Source organism: Pongo pygmaeus, chromosome 5, assembly GCF_028885625.2.
Source record: "Pongo pygmaeus isolate AG05252 chromosome 5, NHGRI_mPonPyg2-v2.0_pri, whole genome shotgun sequence".
NCBI lineage: Eukaryota > Metazoa > Chordata > Mammalia > Primates > Hominidae > Pongo > Pongo pygmaeus.
In genome coordinates this window covers 47114068-47139728 of record NC_072378.2, presented here as the reverse complement: position 1 = coordinate 47139728, position 25661 = coordinate 47114068, and the positions used below count along the sequence as shown (strand labels likewise).

Sequence of the window (25661 nt, the reverse complement as noted above, 5' to 3'; positions counted from 1 at the left end):
AGGCAGGATGTTGGAAGTCCATCTGTTTTGGCTCGGATACCTTGCAAGGGACAAACCTCAGACCTAAGGCTGCTCGGTGGAGAGCTCGACCTCAGGGGCAAGAATATAGTGGACAACTTCATTCAGGGTTTTGATGGGCTTCAGAGAATGATGTCACCCCAAATCTCCCCCTCTGGACTGAGGGAAATGCTTCGAGGCAAGCCATTCTTCATTGTTACATATCTGGGACACTGAAGGCTGTGAAAAATAATAACTACCACAGCAACTGACATTTGGCAACCCACACCTTGTTGAGAACATTGTACTAAGTAGTTGACATGTATTATCTCATTTGATCCTCACCACAACCCTATGACATAGGCGCTGGTATTATCTCCCTGTTTACAGAAGAGGAAACTTGAGAAGTTAAGCAATCTGCCAAAGGTCTTAGAGCCTGAAAGGTTAGCCCATCGACCAAATCCAGCCAGGCTTTACAGCCAGCACAAACATCAGTCAGGTGGCCTAGGGCAAGTCATTCAACTTCTCAGAACTTCAGTTTGTGATGTCAGTTGGGGATAATGATACTTGCCTTGCAGATATGTCATGCAGATTAGATATAATACATGTAAAGCACTTAGTACAGAGTCTATATTGCATCAAATTATTCATACAGAGAAGCTATTTTAGCATTCTCTTCCTGTTGTTCTCATTTACTACCTAAAAACTTGTGGAAGACATAATTCTCTTTATATCTCAATGAGAATAAGTATGAAATAAGGGCACAATGAGGGCACTGGGAGGCCATAGGGTTGTGGACACCACCAAAGACACTTTGCTTATCACAGTTTTGTCCAGCTGATGGAGGACAGGCTATTATCCATGCCACAAAACTAGATGGGATATTTATGGACTGGACAATAAAAAGCCTCATTTGACCTATAAAAGGCATTATTCCTGGATCCCTTTGGGATTCCCAGGGGAAAACTGAGTTCACTTCTACAGTAATACAACAGCCATGACGTAAACCAGTTATAGTGTGCCAATGTCAGCATCTTATACACATTGTCCATCTCATCCTCAGAGCAACCCCAGGAAATGGGAATTATTTTACCTGTTTCCATAGAGGAGGATACAAACCTAAGTCAGCCTTACTCATAAGCCCATGATTAAAATACTGTACTTATTAGAAAAGTCTGCTTGCAAGGAAAATAATCAATTCAATATACTGTAAGCAAAGGGAAACTTTTATGATAAAATAGTATTTCACAGATTCCTGAGTAACGAACCAGAACTAGGAATAGCAAATTATCTAACTATTCATCTCTATCTGTCTATCTATCTATCTATCTATCTATCTATCTATCTATCTATCTATCTAATCTCTATATCCATTTATCTACTGACCTATCTCTATCCCTTTGTCTTTTCCTCGGTCTTCTTGTCCTTTTTGTAGTGCATCTCTGTACCCTTCCTCAGCCCTAGTATAGAATTAGCCTCTCCATACTTCTGAAGTCATCTGCTACTGGTCCAGCCTATCATGAGGATTTCTTTTCAAGTACCCAGGAGAAGAATCTTATTAGTCCAGCTCGAGTCAGTTGTCTTCCAATGTTTGTACTGGTCCAAAGCAGGAACTACTCTGCATTGCAGAGCATAGAGAAAGGGAATGATGCTCAAGGGTAGATCAACACGAGGAAAGGTATCCTCTATAGCTATACTGCTTTTCTATAAGATATTCAAGCATTTTTTTCATACAAACAAAGCATGGCTTGTTTTGTATGAAAAAAACAAAACAAGCATTTTTTTCATACAAAACAAAGCACGCTTTGTTTTGTATGAAAAATTCAAACAAAGCATGGCTTGTATTAACACAAGCATTAATTGAGGAATATGTAATAAAGATACTTGATAGCTAAATAAATTGATTTAGGCAGAGAAATTAGTATATCTAAAATGCAGAGCAACCAGGGAAAGTAAAATACACCAGACTAGTCTCCTAGTAGAGGCTTAACATGCTGTTTGGGTTCTATAGCAATGCTGTCCAATAGAAATAAAATAAAAAACACATGGGCAATTTTAAACATTCTAGTAGCCACATGTTTTAAGAAGGAAAAGGAAAAAGGTAAAATTCATTTTGGTAATATATTTTATTCAACGCAATATCCAAAATATTATCATTTCAATGTGGAATCAATATTAAGTATTATTAAGGAGGCATTTTATATTTTTGTACTAAGTGTTCGAAATCTAATGTGTATTTTGCATCTCAATTTGGATGCAATTTTTTATTGGAATTATCTGATCTGAATTTAATTTTCCCAAATTTACAGTTGGAAAAGTAGACCTATAAGCACATGTTCATTATTTTACATTATCTCTCATTCGTTATCAGGGATGAAGTTAATTCATGCCAGAGTTTCCTTGTCCCCTGAAATTCTATCATTGTTGGGGGGCAGGGGACAAAAGATGCTGACTGTGCAAACCACTGATGACAAAATGAAGCAGGTTTTGTCCTTTCCTGGTAATTATTGTACACAGTAGGTGCTAGCCAGGAAACAACAGCCCATCTACATTAGGTAGACAGCACCTAATGACAGGTCCATGGGCTTTTGGCAGAAGCCAGGTGGGTAAGGGTCTATGAGTAAAGTCATGGAAAGGCCACCATGCCTAACAGCCTCATTTCTGGCACCAGGGAAAGTTCCCTGCCAGAAAACATAAAGTTGAGTTCTCATACTCTCCTCCCCTTGGTATTGCTGGGCCTGGTGGAGCCTCGACTTTTCTTATTCTTTTTATTCATGTTTTGATTTAGGGAAGGAAGAGACAGCTCCAGCTCCCTTTTCTTGGCATCCCAGTCTTCATCGCGCTCATCCAGAGGCAGCCCCTTCTGCTGGGCAGCACGACGGTGGTGCTGGCACTCGGGCTCTGCCCTAGGAAAGAAGAGAGGGGCTTCTGAACTTGGAGCAGGAGGGCCTGTTCCAGCCTGGGAATCTGCCTCTATTCACGGGTTCTGCACACCGCAGTTCAGTTGAGAAGGAAGGAGGCCAAGTTTGAGCATTTCCAAGCATACACTTAGGGAAGGTCTCAGACACTAAAGAAACTACTTGGAGGTGGAGAAAAATTGTGGGACCCGAGAGAGATGTTAACAGACTCAAAGATAGTCACTCAGCTTGAAGAAAATGCTCCTGATTCTTGAAGTGATCACATTTATAAAGCAACCTGCAGATTATTGCAAGACTGTTTTCCTTTGTTTATTTTTAGTTTCATTTTTCATAATTATAAAAGTGATGTGTGTTCCTTGTATAAATTTTAGAAGTACAGAAACATATAAGGAACAAAATGGGAATCACTCACAAACACATATGTATTATATGTATGGAGGGATTATGTAAAAATATATATAATTGTAAATGGATACATGGATGGATAAATAGACAGTTAGATAAATAGAGCATTATACACACATAGACAATGGGAAATACACACATATACAGTCTTGTATGAGGCCAAAGGTGAGTATGTGACTTGCTTAAAGGCACTTGGAAAAGTCACTTTTGAATCAATATGAGGACAAATGGAATTTAAGAGGATAGATAATGGTATAGGGAAGGCAAATAGCATTTTAAGTGCAAACCATTATTAAAAGAACAGTTCATTCAAAGGACAGCAAACTCACTAGCCCTTCACCCTAAGCTGGAAGTGACCTTTCAATCTTCAGACCGCACCATGTCCTTCCTCTGCCTTGTCACTCTCTGTCTTGTATTAGTGTTATTTATGTAAACAAGTTATTTCGTCTCCCAAACAGTTAACCTTCTTGATGTCCAGCACCGTATCTGGTTTATTTTAGGTTGTTTTTAGTGGTCTAACTCAATGACACACACATAGTAGAAATCAAAAATATTTGCTAAATGAGAGGTTTATCACTTGGGGGGCTGAATCAAAAGCTGAATTGTTTCACAACATTCCCTAGGATATTCAGAAAAGGATCACATACTGTCTAGGCTTCTTTTGAAGTTCTCTTATATCCTGTATCTTCATCACCTAGCCCAGGAGCTAACTTACTCAAAATGTGAATCAATAAGAAATTCCTTAAGTGATCCCCTTGCCTAAAGTCTAGCAGTCTTCAATCCCACGCAGTACCACTGCCAACTCCTCTACTACACAAATAAATTGCTAATGCATCTATTTCAGCTTGTGACTCCCCTGATGAGCTCACACTCTTCTGCTTGCCTGGTTCACTGTGGTCACCCACCCCGTCACCTGACCTTATCCTCCATTCCTCTCTAGTGTGAATGCTCTGCCTAGCCAGGCCACTCATCCCTGCACTGTCCCTCCACTATCCCTCGCCTTCTCACATATACACACAACCTATGCACATTTCCAAGTTGGTGCCTTCACTCTGAATCAACAGTTTTTCTCCCTCCTTCATTAGCCAGCTAGCTTTCAAGATCCAGGTTAATCCCCCCTTAATTCAGGATTCTTCTCCCTAAATGCTCTGTCAGAAGGGAAGTTCTTAGTGGGAGCTGATGATAAGTAGAAATGACTCACACGTGATGTGACTGACCTTTGTTGTTTTTGCTGGCTCAACACTGTCTGTCTACTTTTCTTGGTAATGGCACTCCCCACTATTTGGAGGCAAGCATGCCTCCTGCATTTCAGTTATGCTGGGGTCATATTTCATGTTGATCTCTGGTCACTAGGGAGGGGCTGGGATTACTTAGAGAGAGTCAGCAGAGGACAGCCAAGGGCAGGACCCTGAGGAATGTCAGCATTTAAAAGGCATGCAAGAATATATCATAAGACTTATTCTTAGAAAAAGTACATTTTAAAAGTCATAAGGAATTATCAGAGAAGTAGAAGAAAAACTAAAAGGGAATAGCATCAGATAAAACAAGGGAGAAGAGTTTCAGGAATATTAAATACCGAATTAAGTGGTGGTAAGATGTGAATTGAGAAGAGGCAATTGATTTAATGTGAGGAGCTCCCTAATGACTTGAGTGACACCTGATTCAGTATGAGGATCGGGGAAGAAGTCTGAAGCGTGGGTGAGAGGTAAAGAAGTGGAGACAATTACATAGATTAGTTTCCTCAAATTTAATGTTTCAAAGAAGTACAACTATCATGACTAATACTGCTATATTATATGTTAAAGTTCCAAGGCTATATATGACTATCAAATAATATCAGTAAGCATTCCTATCATAATATTCAAGCAAATGAAATAATGTTGCCTTTTTGAGAGAAAAACATATTTTGAAACTCTTACAAGCAGACATAAAGACAGTTGACATTTCCAAAAAGGCACACGTAATTTATGAAAATCTATTACATTCCGAATTTAGTACAAACTCAAAGCTGATCTAATTCTGATATTTAAAATGCACCTCTCTCCTCTGGCTGAAAATGAAATAACAAACCCTTCCAATTAACAGACATTTAAAACCTACTCAATTTGATCGCTAACAAGTCAGAGGAAGGACATGTTGTCCTTCCCCAAGATTTTAGGACCTAATGTTTACCATGATCTTAGATCTTGCAAATACAAACTACTAAAGAAACCAGGTATTTCTTGATTTATATAGAGTCAAAATTCTATTCCACTGGGGAGAAGAAAGAGAGGGTAGTTGTTTAATGGGTGTGGAGTTTCAGTTTTACAAGATGAAAAAGTTCTGGAGATCTGTTTCACAACAATGTAAATGTACATAACACTGATGAACTGTACACTTCAGAAACAGTTAATATGGTAAATTTTATGTTATGAGTTTTTCATCACAATAAAAATACAGAAAACTATTCAAAAATTATATTTTTTACACAAATTATTATTATAAAACATGTTAGACACTCTGAGAGGATAAGTGCTTTTCCTTTTGGATTAAAAAAAGTGGATTAGCTTTCAAGTTGCTTAGAAGTGTAGGGAAGAAGAAAGACACAGTGGAATTCAGAAGGGCCTCTAACTTTTTGTTTGTTTGATAATACCTATTTGAATATGTTCACAGTCCAAAAAGAAGTCAAGGGAAAGGAAAAAACACTAAAAATACAGGAGAAACAGTAAAGATGTAACAAAGAACAGACGAATAATGAATGGCCTTCTAGAAGACATAAAGGATTAGATCAAGAGTCTATATGGAGGGATAACACTTTACAAAGGAGGGACAGGACAGCAAAAGGAGCTGATGTAAATGTACATAAAATCTGCAGGTGTGAGAGTTGAAAAATGTGTAACCCATGGCTTCAATATTTTTTCTAAAGTAGAAGGCATACCTCTGAAAGACAGGCTGAGGTGTGATGTGGCTTTGGAATTGCCAGTGAGGAGTAGGATAGGAAGAGATAGCCAAGCTGCTCTGAGGGCTCAGATAAAAGTGGAAATTTTCAAACTGCTGGTGATACCCATATATTGACATGTGGGATTTTCTCTAGCTGAACAAGCATAAACATGGAGAAGACAGAGATTCATCTAAGATTGGAAATTCCGGGTTATATGCTGGGTTGAGAATTAATAGCAGGAATAGCGGGAAGAGAGTGGAAGAATGAAGTGTATTATGGTACTCATATGGTAGAGGAAATTTAGTGAGACCTTCAGGAAGGTGATAGATTAGGAGAAAAAGGAGAAGTTGAATGACAAGAGATCTTGATGAATACAAGACCTGGTGATAATGCAGGAACTGATAAAGTGAAGAGAGCTATGGTCACATTGTGGTATGTTAGGATTTTAAAAAGTTCAGAGAACAATGTCTGCTGATGCTGAGGTCCACAGAGGATGGAGATTGTTGAATGTAGGGGATGATGGATGAAAAGTGAATCTGTGAGTCAGGACTCAAGGTTCTGCCTCTTTACTCCCCAAAGCATCTCAATTGTGATATTGGATATTTTTATTGTAAGACATTACCTTTAAGAGAATGTCTCTTGGGTTACTTCTACAGATAACTAATCTCATCATAGGCAAAATTTTCACTTGTTCAACTTTCTGAAGATAACTGCATTTTCAGGTTCTTCGGAGGGCACCCCATCATGAACTGCCCCTGTAGATGGCATTGCTGTCTGTATCATTTGGTTTCCGAGCAACGATGCCCTCACTCCGATACTCTACTTTCTCTTGTATGAGTTGCTTGTCGAAACAATCAAATTCTAAGTTTCCAAATTTTGTTCCATCCTCTCAGAGCTATAACTGTTATGCAAATTATTGGTGCTTAATTATGTTTGAATGCTTGGCTGAGTGAAAAAAATAAACAGGTGCTAGTTAAGTTCTTTGGTGTGTGTGTAAATAGGTCATTCACAGATGAACATAGAAGTTTTAAAAGATAGGAGGGCACTGAAAAATGGAAGTCTAATTCACCTGCCTCATTTTAAGTATGAGAAAACTGAGGGTCAGGAAGCTGCCTTGACTTGCACAAGGTCACACAGCCAGTTTGGATGCCTTTTAGAAAGCTGAAGGTCATGATTCTTGCACCATGTCCCATCTTCAAACTTGGTATTCCAATTCTCTTATCTGAGATAATTTTCTTATAATCAAAACAACATGTTAATATAGTTTTGAACCCTAAACTAGTCTTTTAAGTGAAACATTAATAAAAATAACTCAACTGAAAATATCAACAAAAATAATAGTCCGTTGGCTGGATTTCCTCATTTCATTTTCATTGACCTGAAACCACAGAATCACCCAAGATCTTGATCACAGACTCCTGTTCCTCTGCTCCTTCTATAGGTGGAAAAAAAATAAACTTACTTTTCCAGAAATGCCACACAGGCTTTCTGTCCATAGATCTGTGCAATCCTTTTTGGTGTGTCTCCAAAGAAGTCAGGGGCGTCGATGGCAGCGTGCAATGCATGGAGAGTTTTGAGTACACTCAGATGGCCTGATTCTGCTGCAAAATGAGCTGGGGTCCAGCCCACACTAGTAACCAGGCAGGGCCTGGCTCCATATTCTATCAGGAGCCGTATCACCTCCATTTGCCCTTAGATGTACCAAGAAGAAACAGAATGAGGTTAGGATAAAGATGTCCAAGTGGCTTGAGGCCAGGGCCAGTCTAGATAACACAATAGAAGGGGAAACTTTGCCTTTGAGGAGCCTCCAGTTTCCTATCATCATCCCCTCCTCCCTTTTCCCTCTTCTCACCAGGGACTCAGCACCCTACCTCACCCCACGAACCTTGTTCCCACCCAGGGCCTGAGCCTTGCAAGCCTTCCCTGTTCTCCTTCCAGGACACTCCCCTCCCCTGTGCATCGCCACAGGCCCTGCCCAGGAGTCTTGCTTTCTCTCCCAAGCCACACTATACCTGCCTATTGGCAAGGCCCACTGTGCTTTTGACAGTCTCAACACTGAGCCAAAACCAAATATTTTAAGTCCTATTTACGTGATAAATAGCACAGGTTAAGAGCACAGGCTTTCTAGTTGATAGATGTGATTTCATACCCTGACAATCCCACTTGCTAACAAGTGGCACCTCAGACAAGAAACAGATATCTGAGGCCAATTTCCTCATTTGCAAATTAAGGATATTACCCCTTATATGACTGAATTCTTGTAGAGTGCAGGTGAAATCACAGACATAAAGTACACAGCACAATGCCCAGCACATAGCAAATCTTCACTAAAAGGTGTTTCGGTATAGCTACCATCACTTTGTACTTAGATTCTTGCAAAAATATCCCAACTAATTTCTCTGCAGCCAGTCTTGCTTCTTGTCAATCCATTCTCCACACAGGAATCACAATAAATGTTGAAAAAGAAAAGTTGACCATAGCACTTTCTTACTTAACATTCTTTAATGGCTTTCTATTGCCAAAGGCTTTGAGAGGCCCACTGCCTGAGTTTTTGCCACTATCTTCCTCTAATTCTGTAACTGAGCTATGTAAGGCGTGGGGGATTCAATGAGGAATGAAGCAAAGTCCCTATCCTTCTTTGTGATGCTCTATTCCTGTTAGAGGTTGAGAGGGCAAAGGACTAATATGAACTGAGAGCAGACTATAAGATAGGCACTGTACACTCGTTATTTACTGAATTCCCATCACAGAGCTCCAAGGTGGCATTCCTGCACTTGTTATTTAGGTGAATAAACAGGCCCAGAGACATCAAATAACTTGCTTAAGATGCTACAACTAGCAAACGGTGATATCAGGATTAAAATGTTCCATCTGGGGCCAGGCGTGGTGACTCACACCTGTAATCCCAGCACTTTGGGAGACTGAGGTGGGCGGATCACTGGAGGTCAGGAGTTCGAGACCAGCCTGGCCAACATGGAGAAACAACTTCTCCATTAAAAATACAAAACTTCACTAGTTGTGGTGGCACGTGCCTGTAATCCCAGCTCTTCAGTAGGCTGAGGCAGAAGAATCGCTTGAACCCAGGAGGTGGAGGTTGTAGTGAGCTGAGATTGTGCCACTGCACTCCAGCCTGGATGACACAGCGAGACTCTGTCTCAGAAAAAGAAAAAAAATGAAATGAAGTTTCCATCTGGCTCTAAAGAAATGTTTGTTCCACTCCCCCACATAGCCTACTGATTGATAGCCTCATGAATGGTGGACTCAAAAGGACAGATCTACCTAAGCATTGCCCACTCACCTTTGATTGCAGCCCAGTGAAGTGGGGTCCGGTCATTCCAGTCTACATCTTTGTAGTTTGGGTCACAGAGACCTTTCTTCAAAATCTTCTTCACTAAGCTGTAGTCTCCTGCTGCCACAGCTTGGTGAAGCTTTGTCATGTCTGACATTTTGGCCAATTCCATGGCAGAAAACAACTGTGGGAGAGACAGGCCACTTAGGAAATTCTATGTAACCCTTTTTTCCTAGCGAGTAATCTCATAGACTTCTGTATCATTTATTTCCTTTCCTGCCACATGCATTTGCCTCTCAGTTTGCCTCATGTGTGTGGCATGAGTGTGTACTTAGACCTTAGCTCCTGTGGTTAGTGCCTGCCTGTCCCCTACCCTAAAACTATTGGTGGTTCCCACTGCACACAGAATTATGTCTAAACTCACGGGCTGATACACTGCTACCTGGCCTGAAACCATCCTCCAGTGCTATTTACTACTCCTACTTCAGAGTTCTAGTAGTGTTCCCTTATGTTAGTAAGTAAGTAAGTTAGTAAGTAAGCTAGAATTACATGTAATTCTGTGCCTTATCTTTCTTATCTATAGAATGGATATAATCTGCCAGGGTTGTTGTAAGGATAAATGTCAATTTGCAAAAAAAATTATATTGTATACAGAGCAGGTACTCCATGAAAATTAAACAGAATTAGTGTTGTTAGACCCGTTGAGATGGACACGCAATCACACAAATAAATACCTAAAAATTGTTATTAATGTTATGTCATAAGTTAGCAGTTCTCAAACTATAGTCTATAGACCTTCAGAAATCCCTGGAGCGCTTTCAGGGGATCTGTGAAGTCAAAGCTGTTTTCATTATATTAAAATGTTATTGGCCTTGTTTCACTGTGTTGACAATTGTTCTGATGGCTCAAAAGCAATAGTGTAGAAAACTGCTGGTACCTTAGCATGAAGCAAGGCAATGACACCAAACTGGACCTGGAATCATGCCATTCACCACACACCCAGAGTAAATTTTAAAAAGCCAGTTACATAGGAACATCCTAAATGAAACAATAAGAATTATTTTTATTAAATCTTTATCTTTGATTACATGACTTAATAAATGTGTTTTTAGAATATTGTACAATGAAATGTGTGAATGTTTAGAAAATATTTATCAACCTAAAGACCAATATTTTCCATGATAAAGAAAGGATGTTACAAAATCATGCATGGATAAAGAGATCCATTTGGTAGACCAATGGATTTTAATAAAACCATATAGAAAGTGCATTGATATCATTTCAGATTGCACATTGCAACTAACCTTTAAGACACTACAACTTACACAATTTTGTTGTAGTATCAAACAATATCCACAATTATCTGAAAATATTCCTCCCTTTTCCAACTTTATATATATATAATATATGTGTATATTTTATGTACACACATATATGCATATATAATATACATGTGTATATGTGTATGTGTGTATATAATATATAATTATATATTATATATACGTATGTGTGTATGTGTATGTATATATATCATGCACATATATGTATATATATTATATATGTGTGTGTGTATGTGTGTGTGTATAACCAGATTGTCTTTATATACTTTAACCAAAACAACAAACTGAATGCAGAAGCAGATACAAGAATCCAGCTGTCTTCTATTAAGTCAGATATTAAAGAGATTGGGCAGGGGAGAGTAAACCTATGTGACTAGTCACATTTGTTTTGGAAAATATATTTATTTTCATAAAATGTCATTTATATTATAGTGTAATAAGTTTATTACAGTTTTTTAAATGAACTAATCAATATTTAAAAGTTTTCTCAGTTTTAATTTCCAATAGAATAAATTGACAGCTATAACCCACATAAACAAAAGCTCTCTGGGGCTCTCAATAATTTTTAAGAGTAGAAAGAAGCTCTGAGAACAAAAAGGTTGAGAGCTGCTGACATAAACAAGGAGCTGAGATAGAAAACAAGAGTGGAGAGAGTGCCACTTGAGATGGGGCCATTGGGAATGTCTCTGATCTCAAGATTTAAGTTGGGATCATAAGAAGGAGCTGGAGTCAACTTCACTAACTGTGACCAGCAGCAGCAGCTCCTGGGAACTTGTTAGAAATGCAAATTATTGTGCTCAGCCCCAGACTTACAGAATCTGAAACTCTGGGTGGGGGTCTGGCCATCTTTGTTGTGGTAAGCCCTCCAGGTGAGTGCATTGAAATGTGAGAACAGCCCTGGAGAGAGAAAGAAAAGTAAACGTAATTAAAATGCAATGCCCTAAATGCCCAGAGGACAGAGAGAAAGAGCCATTCACAAAGACCGGAAAGTAAAAAGAGCTTTCTCTAAAAGTGGCCTAAGCTGGGTCCTGATGTGATGGGTCAGAGACATATTGGCGACTGATGGAGATGGAGGATCCCCAGCTGAAAGACAGCATGTATGTGGCCAGAGTCACACACTGCAAAGGGCAAGTAGTTCCTAATGTGTAAACCAAGAGTCAATAAACTTTTTCTGTAAAGAACTAGATAGTAAATATTTTTATGCCAAGAGGAGAAAAAAAAAAAGAGGGGAAAAAAAGAGAAAAAAATTATGCCAAGAGTCTATTATATATATGTAAGAAAGAAAACTCCTGCTCCATCCTGCCCCCCTTGCCTGGGGTGGATCTTTCTACCCTCTTTGTACCCTGGAGCCCTCAGCTGGAGATATTCTTAGGGGAACGAGGACAAGCCTGAGGGGGAAGGGCCTGGTCGGTGAGATGGTCAGTTTCACTCCGCCCTAGTGATGCTCAGATCCCAGTGAGCTTTCTCTCCTCCTAGAGGGGTCATCTCCAGTTAGTTGGCAGGAGACATGGAGGCTCATGGAGCCACCAACTCCCATACTGAGATTCCACTGCTCGGTCCCAGCAGTTGCCACCAGCAGAGTCCCCATTGTGTAGGTGGTGACCAGCAGGACCTGGGCAGTGGCCAGGCACAGCTGTGGGCTGCTGAGGGGGCAGCAGGGGCAGAGGGCATTGCCTGGGCTTGCTCTGGGAGTCTCACTGTGCTATCTCATGGAGGTTCGACACTTTGAATGGTGACCACGGGCCTACAAAAGCGAGGTGAGCCAGATTTGGCCTGTAGACCATAGTGTGCTAACCTCTGATGTATGCAAATCATTACAGATCTTGTTAAAATGCAGATTCTGATTTAGTAGGTCTGGAACCTGGCCTGAGATTCTGCATTTATAACAAGTTCTCACAACGGTACTAGCTCACTTACCACCCTCTGAGTAGCAATATCTCTGTGGCTGAAAAGTAAGGTATAGACTGGCAGGAAGCAAAATTGGAGAGCTGAGGAAGGAGTAAGGATGTGGCAGCTCTTCTCAACTGAGGGGCTACATGAGAATCAGCAGTGGATTTTTAAAAATACAGATGCCTGGGCCTCAGTCCAAAAGGAACCAGAATCTTTGGGTGTGCAGGACAAGGACCGAGCATGTTTTGTGAAGTAGATGCTTTGTACATACTATGTTAGGTAAGAGAGAAGATGGCACAGACTGCTTTTTACTTTTAAAATTCATTTTAATAGAAATCCCTTACACTGGAGTGTTTGATCAATGGTAAAATAGTAAACAAAAATGCTAGAGTGTTTCTAATCTGAGGGTGCCACTAAAATAAAACCATTTTTTATATCAGTATCTAGAAGTCTTTCACTTGCCTTTCATAGAGGCCTTTAAGCAGGTTTACATTTCAACCAACCCCATTTGTCCCACATTTGAGTTCATGCCAAGATTCCATAACTTCCCATGGGTGAGTTGCAATTCAAGTGGAAGCATTAGGGCGCAAAATTTATTTCCAGAGAAATGGAAAAGCTGATTCTAAAAAATCATATGGAAATGCAAGGGACCCAGAAGAACCAAAACAATCTTGAAAGGGAACAAAGTTAGAGGACTCACACTTCCTGACTCCAATAAGTATGCCAGGATAATTCAGTGACAACATAATAGTCTTTTCAATAAATGATGCTGAGACAACTGGATATCTACAGGTAAAAGAATGAAGTTGGTCTTCTCTCACACAGAGATTTATTCCTGTGTTTTCCTCTAAGAGTTTTATAGTTTTAAGTCTTACTTTTAGGTCTGTGATCCGTTTTGAGTTAATTTTTATACATGACAACAATTACCACAAAACAATTGAACATAAATATAAGGGTTTTTTTCTAGACTCTTAGTTCTGCTCCATTGCTGTAAATATCCATCTTCATGCTAGTACTACACAGTCCTGATTACTGTAGGTTTTTAGTAAGTTTTGAAATGAGAAAGTCTAAGTATGAGCTTGGGTATATGAGCTATATACCCAAGAGAAGAAAAACATATATCCGTATAAACATTTGTACATGAATGTTCATAGAAGCATTATTTATAAAACGCAAAAGTGGAAACATCCCAAAAGTTCATCAGTAGATGAATAGATACACAAAATGTGGAATATCCATATAAAGGATTCTTATTTGGCAATAAAAAGGAATGAAGTACTGATACGTACTTTATGGATGAACCCTGAAACATGCTAAGTGAAAGAAGCCATTTACAGAAGACCACATATTGTATACCTCCATGTATGTGGAATGCCCAGAATAAGCAAATCTAGATAGCTAGAATATAGACTATAGGCAGCCTAGGGCTGCGATGGAGGTTGGGGTGGGGAGTGACTGCTGACAAGTACAGGATTTCTTTTTGGGGTGATGAAATGTTCTTAAATTAGATTAGATGCTTTCACAACTCCAAAAGGCCCAAAACCACTGAATTGCACATTTTAAATGAATCCAATTTTATGGTATGTGAATTGTATCTTAACAAAGCTGCTTTACAAAAAAACTATTAATTAGAAGCTTTCTACAAAACAAAAACAAACACAATTTGTTTGCAGAAAATATATACAATTCACTAGCTTAGCATTGACTACTGAAATTTATCAATTGGTTCCTTTAGCAACCAATCCTTGTGAATTTGATTAAATGCACTTGATTTCCTGTCTTTCTGGTACAGGCACATCTACCATAAAGATAGGAAATCAAGTGCAAAGTAGTCAATAAATATCAGTTCTAATAAATGTGGGTGATTTTTAATAACTATAGTAAATAAGAGAGGGTAACTTAAAAACACTTACTGTCTTGTGTGAAATTTGAGGAGCTCTGTGCTGGCAGGCAGTCCTAACCATCCGGAGTGTTGTGTCCATGCCATGGAAACCAACTCCTCCTTCTGCATGAAAGCCAGCCAGTCAACTTCAGCTTCCCTAGGTGTCTGGTGGGGTGGGATTGCCAGTCTGCTTCACACCCTAACTCTTCAGCAGTTCCAGCCATCTTTTTTAGTCCAAATGTGTTGGCCTTTAACAGGTTCTTTCAAATAGTATTTAATGCAAAAAATAAAAATAAAATAAAATTTAAAAAGCTTTGAATGATTGTCTGCCCACATAACACTGTGACAGAGGTAGGCTGCTTACAGACCACATAACCATAAGAGATGTGAGACCTGTGGGGGAGTGGGGACAGTGTGGGCTCCTCACATTCAGAAGCAGCTGTCAGGTCTTGGGTAAGTTCCTTAACTTTAGAGAGGTTTTTTTTCTTTTTTTTCTCACCAATAACATGAAAGGTTAACATCTTTTTTTTGTATAGTGCTATTAAATATGACTAGCTAAAATAATTTAGAAAACACTTGGCACAGGGTAGATGCTTTTACAAAAAGAAGAAGAAGAAGAAGGAGAAGGAGGAGGAGGAGGAGGAGAAGGAGAAGGAGAACCAAAGAAAAATTCCTAGGTGCTTTCTTTTTGCTTCCTCTTTTTACCCCTTGCTCTAAGTGAAAATCTACCATATTGATGATGATGCTGATCAAAAAGACCTTGTTTCTTCTTTCTCCCTTTCTATATTTTCCCTGTCTTTTCCCTCTCTCCTTCCTTTTCTTTTTCCCTTTCTCTGAAGGGAGTTCCTCTCTCTCACTCTCTCTCTTACTCTCTTTCCCATCTCCCTCATTCTCCATCCATTTCTCTCCCTGCCTTTCTTCCCATATGTATTTAGTAAATGCCTTATATCTGTCAAGCACCACTGCACTGGGCCCTGTGAAGATCAAGATACCCATTGTTCCTGTCTTCCTTGAGCTTTTGGTCTAGATAAGAATAAACAAGAAAACAAATAAATGTACACAAGTAGACTCACAACCTGTACAAGTACCATGAACAGACAACATACAATAGCAGAGAACACCAGGAAAGGAGTATGGGCAACTTAGGGGATGACATTTGAGGGTCTGAGGGGAGACCTGGCACAGTAGAAGAAATCAGGCATCTGAAGAGCTAGGAAGGTGACCTGGGCAGAGGGAGGGGAGGAGCTTGGCTTAGGTGAAGAATGAAGAAGAGGAGGATGCAGCTGGTTTATGCAGTGTGGGGCAAGTAGAAGACGAGATCATTCCTGGTCTACTAGGACATGGTAAGGAGTTTGGATTTTATTCCAAGTACAACGAGTAGACATTGGAAGCACTTAAACAACGAAGAAGAATGTGCAACTTTTATTTTCTTAAAAGACTACTTTGACTATTATGTGGAGAGTGGAGCAAAGGGAGACAAGATTGAAAGTAGGAAGATTGCTGAGGAGGCTACCGTGGAAGTCCAGACAAGAAAGGATGATGATTTGGTGAACTGTGGCCATAGAGATGAGAGAAGTGAGTGAAATTAAAAGCTTTTTAGGAGGGAACATTGACAGAAGTCGCCAATAGATTAGACATGAGTACTGGGGGGAAAGAGGGCATCAAGGATGATCCTTGGGTTTCTGGTCCTTGGGTTTCTGGCTTGATGAACCTGGTGGAAGGTGGTGACATTGGTGGTAGGAGGTGACTAGGGTAGGGCCAGGTTTGGGTAAGGGAAGGACAGTATAAATGAAGTGTTCTGTTTCAATGTGTTAAGTTTGAGATACCTATGAGACACCCAAATATCAAGTAGGAATCCAGAGTTCTGTGACTTTGGGCAAAAGATACATATTCTGGAGTTATCAGCATACAGGTGACATTTAAAGATGTAAGAGTATATAAGATAATCTAAGGATAGCAAGTGCAGAGAGGAGACCCAAGCTCTGAGGCCCTTAGATCTGGCAGCAAAGAATAATTAGCAAAGGGTATTAAGAAGCACCACTGAGAGGTAGGAGGGAAACCAGGAGGATTGAGTCTTACAGAAGCCAAGAGGAGAAGAGTGTGGTTAGAAGGAGTAGCTGTCAACCATGTAAAAGGGAATAGAGTTTAATGTGTATCTATCACAAGCCAGAAAGATGCATGTGAGACCCCTTCCCCACACTCAAAGAGCTCAGTGTCTCATCACCCTTTCTAAGATTTGTGACAGTCCTGGTTCAGCTTGATTTCATTGAACAAATACTTGATGGGTAACTAGTATGTGTTGATGCAAGGATACAGAAACAGAGGTCTTACCCTCAAAGAGCTTGTAATAAGGGACAGATGGTAAAAAGTTGCATGCATCTGGGGCCTCACCTTCTCTTACACCCTCTCACAGGTTTCCTTCCCTTAATAACAGGTGTCTGACATCTAATTTCTTGACAAGCCATGAGCTGGCCAGAGAGTGAGGCAACCAAAGGGAGAGGCCCCCAGGATTTCCCCAGGATTTTCCACAAGTCAAGAGTGAGCTACTTCCACTATACTAAAAGGAAGAAGAAGAAGAAGTGACAAAAAAGGTGCAAAATATTGTAGTATGTTTTGAATAAAAAAATAAAATTTTGACATAATACACAGGGCTATATAAAAATAAGGCCAAAATGAATCTTGATCTTATGAAAATATTAATTATTTGTTAACTACAAGTACTAGTGTCTGCTAATGTGATACTCGGTTTGTATGATATATGTTTCTCAGTGCTCTTAGTGTGCCTTTGCGACTGAATGAAGGTCAAAAGTCTACATTCAAGAGTCTCTCACCTATCCTGCAATAGGTCACAGAGGCCACCTGGGGCAATATCTATGGGCCAGTCATTGATCTTTGGTCCCATTGGCTCAAGCACTGGAACTAAATTTTCTGGATAAGGTGACTTCCATGAGACCTTTTTTCCATAAAATCAAAGTCATTTATAGATCAGGAAGAAACTCTGGAAATAATGAATCCAAAACTCATTTTATAGGTGAGAATATTGAGAGCCATTGACATTCAATTATTTATTTAAAGTAACACTGCTACTGTGTTTTCACTCATCTCTTACCACCTCCCCCACCCCAGCTAAGTTCAACATACAGAATAGATGCACAGCAACTGCATGTTAAGGGTTCAGTTCAGGGTTCAGGGTTCAGGGTTGAGTGGGTGTGGTCTGGGCAGCTCTGCCACCCATAAGCTGCTGACTCATGTTTGGGACACTGAGACTTGATTCTTTCTTACCTCCTTCCAATTCTAAAGAGAATGGTAATAATAACAAACCCATATAGGCTTTGTTCTAAGTACTTTAAAACACATTAACAAATTTATTTCTGTGGGGCAGGTACACTTATTATGCCTACTTTACAGAAGCAAAAACAAAGGCACGTAGTAATCAAGTTACTTTCTTAAGTTTACAAAGCTAGCTGTGGGACAGTTCTGGTAGTTTGGTTGCAGTATCCATGTTCTTATCTACTGTGCTACATATTGCCTCCTGAGGTGGAAGTCAAACTTACATGCAAAAGTTAATGAAGTTAAGACTTCTCTCCCTGGGAAATAACCCAGTTTCAACTTCAAACCAATATGTATGAAAGAGGCAATACAGTAAAGGGACAGAATCGTGACTTGGACAATGGGAATGGCAGGAAGGAAGTGGAATATTTGTTAGATGCCTTTGTGCATCAGGCATTGTTCTAAGTATTTTATGGATATTATCTCATCAATCCTAACATCAAGCCTGAAATACAGATAATTTGCAGGCAAAGAAACAGGCTCAGCTGCTCTGCCTATGGAGTAGCCATTCTTTTCTTTCCTTACTTCTCTCTTGAAAAAAAAATAAAAGAAAGAAACTGAGGCTCAGAGGGCTTAAGCATACTCAAAGCAGGTCTCTGTATTTCTTGTTGAGTGTTATGAGGATGACAGCTGATAAAACTTGGTGCCTGATGGCGCTACTACCAAAGCTCATACCTCAGGCAAGTTCTAGAGTTCCCTGCATCTGGGACTAGGAGGGTGAGAATTGGGTTCCATCTGGGCTTCTGGATTATTCATTCCCTTCTATCTATATCCATTTTGCTGGAGCTTTCACAGGGCCTCCTAGTCAAGAGTAGAACCTGAGTTGACATCTTGGACCACCCGTGGGAAGAGACTGGAGAAAAAGCATGTGCTGGATCTAGGATTCCAGCATTGCTGCTGATCAGCCCAAACTAGAAGTGTGTGTCCATCATGAAGCTTGTAAAATTTTGTTCTGGGGAGTTAGGATTTCCAAGTGGGCCATATTTCCTCTAAGGTGTTGTTTTACTAGCAGATACCAGCTTCAAAGACACAGCTATGGCTCTCCTCTCAGTCTCTCCTGTGTGCTGCACAAACTGAAGGTGGGCCTACATAGCTCCCTCACTCTGTAGACCCTGACTCTTGCATGGGTTTACAAAAGGGCTCTATATCACTGCCTTGGTATCTCATATCCATCCCACCAAGGAGCCCTTGTCCAGACATGTCATCCTTTCTAGCCTCTCTGATGGACCTATTGTCCCTGAATCAAGTTTCTTGAAGGAGTCTCTTTGGGAGATACTTTTACAGCAAATATTTCCTGAGTGCCTGATCACACATGTGAAAAAGATCGCATCTCTCTTTAAGGAGTTATTAGTCTAGTTGAGGAGGTAAGATATTGCATAACAAAATGTAATCGAGGCTATGTTAAATGCTGTAAGAGGGGCACTAAAGCACTTGAAGACTGGTATATAGGAATAAGCAGGTATGTTGGACATCCTTCATTTGTCTCATCAGATCCACTCTTCATTTTTCCCACCTGGCATCCATGGGCTCTGGTGCCACTGGTTTCCAGCTGGGCCTGGGCAATTTCCAGCATGAGATTGAAGGATGGATGGAGAACGGGTTTGGAATATTTAGTCCCTTGGCCTCCTTCCTGCCTGAGTGCCAAGGGTTTGCTGTGAAGGTCACAGTTCCTCTCTGGTGGCGTTCTCTATAGAGTTGCTCTTGCCAGGTCACAGCTACTGCTTTCTCCTCTCGCTCCTGTAGGCCCATGCATGATAAGGGCTCTTCAGTGTTGTTTGCCCAGAGGCACTGCACTATGCCTTGTTGGGTTTCCTAAACTCTGCTTTCACCTTTGTCCACATTCACTTTGTTAAACATTCATCCAATAATGCAGTTTGAGCATGTTGCATGCTTCCTGCCAGGACCTGGACCAATAAAGTAGGAATTCAACAAGCTAAGGGGATGCCATGACATGAAATCCAGAATGGTTGAGCATAAAGTGAGCTGAATATGGGAGACCTAAATGAAAAGGAGCTTGAGGCCAGATCCTGGGAGGACACAAATGCCATGTCAGGATGTCTAGATTTTATCTGTACCTGTGTCCAGTGGGAAACATTGGCAGTTTCTGAATGAGGAAGTAAACTGAATTAAAGTCCATCCCTTACTTTTGGAGAGGTAATTTTGCCATAAGAATGTAAAATGTATTCTGGGGTAAAGGATACCCATGGAGGTGGAAGAACGAGCTAGAAGACAAAAATATGCATATACTCTGACTCAGAAAATTCATTTCTAGGTGTTTCTCACAAATAATTAAAAACATGCACAAAGATTTAATTGCAATGATAGTCACTGAAGTACCTTTTCAAAAATTAAAAATTATGAACAACCCAAATTTTCACTAACAAGAAAATAAATATTTAGCCTTTCAAACCAATGCTGTAGATGTGGATTTGTTGGCTTGGTAAAATGTTAGTATTATATGGCTGAATGAAAATACAGCCTTATATAAATGGCCAACAATTTCAGTATATATATTTGTTTATGTGGAAAAAGCTTAAATGGATTATATTTAATTAGTAATAAGCACATTTTTCAATGAGCATGTATAATTTGTGTAAACAAAAGAAACATTTTGTAATTGTCAAGGTTAGACCTTTTGAGGGCCTTGATTAGCATGAAAACAGTAGGAACTGTGCAAGTAGATAAAAGATGTGAGTGACTGAATCACAGTGCCAACTGAGAGAAACCTGGGAGTTCGGATTTAGCACAATGCTTCCTACATCTTGATTAAGGTGAGTAAGGGTGTTATCAATGACTGGGGTAAGGAAAAATGCCCTGGAGACCAGTTTGGCAGGCCAGATGGTAGAATCCAGTTACTGAATGCATACAAACAAACCCATTGTGACATCCACAGTTCGCAAGTCCTTAAGTGAACCATGTCCACAAAAGATATCAAGGCATTGCCAATGAGGAATGAAGGCTTAGCCTGGCATTGAATAATAAGTTTTTGAATTGGCTAAAATACCAAATAAAAGATAAGTTTTTTCTACTTCAAAAACTTAGAGGCATAGTTACCATCATTGGACTCTTGGATCTCAAATTCTATTTTCAGACCGTGATATTCTACCTTCCCACTTCTGTCACTCTGTCTTGTGGTAGGTTCTTCCAACCGACACAAACCACCAGTATCTTCCAGGTCTTCCTAGTTATTCACATACCTATTCATATATGTATGAATTATCTTTCTCATATGTATATTTATGTGAGATACGGCAAGATTTCTCTTCAAACAGCCTGCTCATCTTCTTATTCTTTAATTCGAAATTACCACCCCTCTTTCTTCTCCTTTTCTTCTTTCTGATTTTGCTACATGCCCAGGCATGCCACAGCCCCAGCTCACATTTCTTTCCTTATTTGGGAATGGACTGTTGCTCTAGTCCTCTGTAGATGACCCCTTCCTCCTCTTCCCTCTCTCCCATCATAAGCCCACCTTATCTAAGAAAGTTTAAATATTTAGCCAATCGAGTCTAGTTTAGATTGTGCGGTCTGACCCCAGCCGATGGGGAAAGGACACAGGGGCAGGAGTCGTCTTAGGAAAGCTTCTACTCTCCTTTGTTCGGTGTGCTGTCATGGCAATCAGCCCTACGAGAAGCACCCTTCTGCGCAGAAGTAAATTTGCTTTGCTAAAAAATCCTTTGTTTGCTCATTTTTCTTCAAGACTTCGAGCTTTATTTCTAACAATTTACATATCTCTATATGCATATATATCTACATACATACTAATAGGTAGCATCTATCAAGTGCTCACTCTGCTTGTCAAACATTGTTCCAAGCACTTTACATGCATTATTCCTTATCATCCTCACTACAACCCAGTGATGTAGTTGCTGTTATTATTTCCATTTTACAGATTAGGAAACTGAGGGGTTAGAAGGCTACATAACTTGCCCAAGACCATAGAAGGAATACAGGTAGAGCTGGATTCCAGGCTTTGTCTGACTCTGCTCTCTTAATAACCACACTCACATCTTAATAAAGCATCTAGAAGGTATGTACCAAATTGTTAAATAATTACCAAATGAAGTTGGGGTTATGGGGCAACTTGAACTTCCTATTTTTTTCTGTTTTGTTTAGATTTCTAGCAATATCAATATTACATCTTAACTGGAAAAATGTTTTCAAGTTACCATCGATTATGTCGTTTTCTTATGACATAATTGATCATGTTGTGATGTACGACTATTGCCATGTGCTAGACTTTGTACTGGATGTGAGAATAAAAATGATGTGGTCCCTGCCCTCAAGGTGCTCACTGTCCAAACTCTATTACATTACCCAGAGGACTTTTTTAGTAACCCCAGCCCTCCTTTCATCCTTATCTTCTGGTTTGTCCTATCCATATGCCTAATGCTCTTGACATGATGGAGAACTTGACATTGCCAAGATGTATTATTCACTTTTAGGCCCCTGAGCCTTTGCTCATGAAGTTCCATAATCTGTAGAATGAGTAGGAGTACATCTGGAAGAGCTCCTACTCATGCTTGAAAGCTACTGCCATGGTGAAGTCTTTTCACAAAGTTCTAATCTTGAAAAGTTTTAAATATGTATTCTGTACAATCATGAGCATAGTTCAAATAAGTAGCACTGAAGTATAAAAAAGAAAAGCAAGAGTCCCCACCTCAGCCCACCCCAACCCCAATGTCAACTTCAGTCTCAATCTTATTGCCATTCTCCAAACTTAATGGTTTCTGCTTTTAGATTTCTGGTGGTGATCTCCATGTTTCCAAAATAACATCTATCTTATTATTTCCTGGTATATCGTCTTAGGCCCTATGTACCTAATTTTTCCTAAGAGAAATGAAGATTTAACTCACATACACACTGGTCTTACCTCCTCCCTAACCTCCTAGTAGAGATACATCTCTGTATTCAGCCCTGCACTGCTCTCTCCTCTGTACACCCTGTCAACTACAGACAGTATCTTTTGACTGTCACTTCCTAAAGTGAGAACCTTAGTACCCCATCCTTCTCTCCACCTGGTTCCTGCTCCTACCCCTTTCTACCTATTGATGTTTACCCTCTGCATTAAAAAAATTAATCATATTTACATTATCTTTTAGAGTCATAATTCTTCTTTGACTTGCTTATAAGGTGAATCTAAAAGCAGAAAATCAATACGCAGCATTTCTGTGACTATGTGAATATTGTTCTCTGTAATCTAGTGGAGGGCTTGATTATGCTTCCTGCTCTGGGTCATTTGGAGAACATTCAGACTTCAGATTTAAATGGGATCTCCTGTTTGAGACACCACTAATAGCTCAAAATCAATCCATTTTAGGTACATCACACTTGCATCAGGCCTTTTCTGGACATTTTCTCCCTTGAAGATCCTAGTTTTAATTTCAACTTTATATTTTAGATGGAAATAATTTAACCATAATTTTTTTTCTTTGCATTCTGTCACCTTCTAACAACCTCGAGGGCTTCCAAGTTCCTAGTCATGGTTTCGATTGTATTGAACCCTATTTTTCCCTCCAGTCTTCCTACTGCAATCAGGATGGGTTGCTTCCTAGCCTCCACACTGCTGCCATTCTGGGACCTCTCCTGCTTATCCGGGTTAGAGCCACTTTTCTTTGGGTCCCAGACAGTGAGGTGTCCTTGACTCCCACATCTTTCTCAGAATAATTAAATAACTCACCTTGCTGAACTCCCACAGTCCTCTGTATTTGCCTAATAGGGTAGCACTTTATGTTGTTATTTCCTTATCCTCCAAGGAAGGACTGTGTCTTATTCATCCTTGAAATGGTACCTGACATACAGCTGGCCCTCACCTCAGTAAACACTATTCAAATTAAAAAAAAAAACGTTGAGCGCATGGCAAGGCACAGTGGCTCACACCTGTAACCCCGGCACTTTGAGAGGCTGAGGCAGGAAGATCGCTTGAGCCTAGGAGTTCAAGACCAACCTGGGCAACATAGTGAGATACTGTCTCTACAAAAAATAAAAATAAAAAGTTTAGCCAGGTGTGGTGATATGTGTCTGTGATCCTAGCTACTTGGGAAGCTGAGGTAGGAGGATTGCTTGAGCCTGGGAGGTAAAGGCAGCAGTGAGCTATGATCATGCCACTGCACTTCAGCCTGAGTGACAGAGTGAGACCATGTCTCCAGAAAAGAAAAAAAAAAAAAAAAAAAGAAAGAAAGAAAAGAAAAGAAAAAGAAAAAGAAATTGAGCACATTATTACAATTTACTCTAATATCTTTATTGAACGGAAGAGCCGAGCCATCAGTTTCATTCATATTAAAGAGGAAATAGGTACTGCTATGTCGATGGGAAATGAGAGGAGGAATTAAATGTAGGAAATAGAATAACAAAGAACCAACTCATAAAAAACTAAAACAACCCATATCAGATACACCTTATAATCTGTATGTCTGTGTTGACTTATTCTCTTGGAATGTGAGGAATATTCTTTATTAATTTTACTTACTGGGTTGGCAGATATAATACAGGAAGCCCAATTAAATCTGAATTTCAGATGAACAACAAATAACTTTTTAGTATATGTCCCAAATATCGCATGGGGCATATTTATACTAAAAAACTATTTATTGTTTATCTGACATGCAAATTTCTCCAGATGTTCTGCATCTTTATTTGCTAAATCTGGGCACTCTTCACTGGGCATCTTCTCAGGGCACTAACCTGCCAAATGCCAACTGCTGTGGGGCTGCTCAGAGAATACGATCTAACGACAATGGGAGAAGACATGTTGCTGGCAATAAGAGAAGTGAATAAAATGTTGCATACTTGTTTTTAGGAGCCGTTCTCAAAGCTTACCACCTTTTTAGTGTGGGGTTAGGTCTTCAACTTCAACTTTGTCTTCATCTTTGTCTTAAGGTCAAAAGAAGACATTAGAGATCTCTTTGGTAGGGCATAATGTATCCTTTTAGATTGATATTTGTGGGCCATTTGTTTTACAGGGGGTTAGTCCAGGAAGCACAAGACAATGTCATTAGGCGGATAGAGTTTCATTTAAATTAAAAATAAAATCTATTGCTAGGTTTAAATGAGTCACTGCTTCATTAAGCTATCAATATTAGATAACACATATTGAATGAATGTTTCCCATAGGCCAAGCTCTGTCCTAAGCATTTCACGTGTATTTGCATTTCATGCTCACAAACTGCCTCTGACTGACTGATTTTGATTTTCTTGATTTTATGGATGAGGAGACTGAGAAGCAGAGATGATGAACTTCCCCAAGGTCACACCACTCATAAGTGGGAGAAACAAGCTAAAATTCAGGCCGTCTTACTGCAGAATACTCAAAATCAAAATAAGCAAAATTTCATCTCCAGTTCTGGCACCTCACCAAAAACCAAAACACGATTTAAAAATATAAAATTTTAATAACAGCACACATAAATTTCAAACTACTTTCCCTAAGTTTCTAGCTGAAGTTTTAAATGAGTGTGTTTTTAATTTATTAGAAAGTCGTTTGAAGAGAAAGCATTGGAAAATGAAGGAAGGCGTTTCAGTTAAACCCCAAAAAACTCTGTGTTAAACTGAGCTGTAAAACGGCTCTTTCTAGCTCCATTTCTCCTCAGACCTAAGTGCTATTCCTGATTGCCCTTCATTGTCATTTCCAGGGAGAAATGACACCAGCATAGTGTGGCAGGCCTTCCAATCTGGAGCACGGTCCACACAACTT

At 39.7% G+C, this 25661-nt stretch overlaps 1 protein-coding gene across 1 annotated transcript; it reads right to left on the bottom strand.

Annotated features, from left to right (window-relative positions):
• Window positions 1-2104: 2104 nt before the first annotated feature.
• On the bottom strand, window positions 2105-14741 carry ANKRD66 (ankyrin repeat domain 66). Its single transcript, XM_054493088.2, has 5 exons — window positions 14673-14741; window positions 11683-11766; window positions 9539-9713; window positions 7703-7931; window positions 2105-2903 (listed from the first exon to the last, which is right to left on the bottom strand). The coding sequence occupies exons 1-5, from the start codon at window positions 14739-14741 to the stop codon at window positions 2705-2707; spliced, it is 756 nt and encodes a 251-aa protein (XP_054349063.1). The 3' UTR covers window positions 2105-2704.
• Between the last annotated feature and the right edge of the window lie 10920 nt (window positions 14742-25661).

Excerpts from the sequence above, each read along its gene's own strand:
- ANKRD66 (XM_054493088.2), bottom strand. The coding sequence starts at position 14,741 with ATGGACACAACACTCCGGATGGTTAGGACTGCCTGCCAGCACAGAGCT. Across the intron at positions 9,714-11,682 it reads CACCCAGAGTTTCAGATTCT|TTGTTTTCTGCCATGGAATT; the intron begins GTAAGTCTGGGG and ends TCTCTCCCACAG. Across the intron at positions 7,932-9,538 it reads TCACTGGGCTGCAATCAAAG|GGCAAATGGAGGTGATACGG; the intron begins GTGAGTGGGCAA and ends GGTACATCTAAG.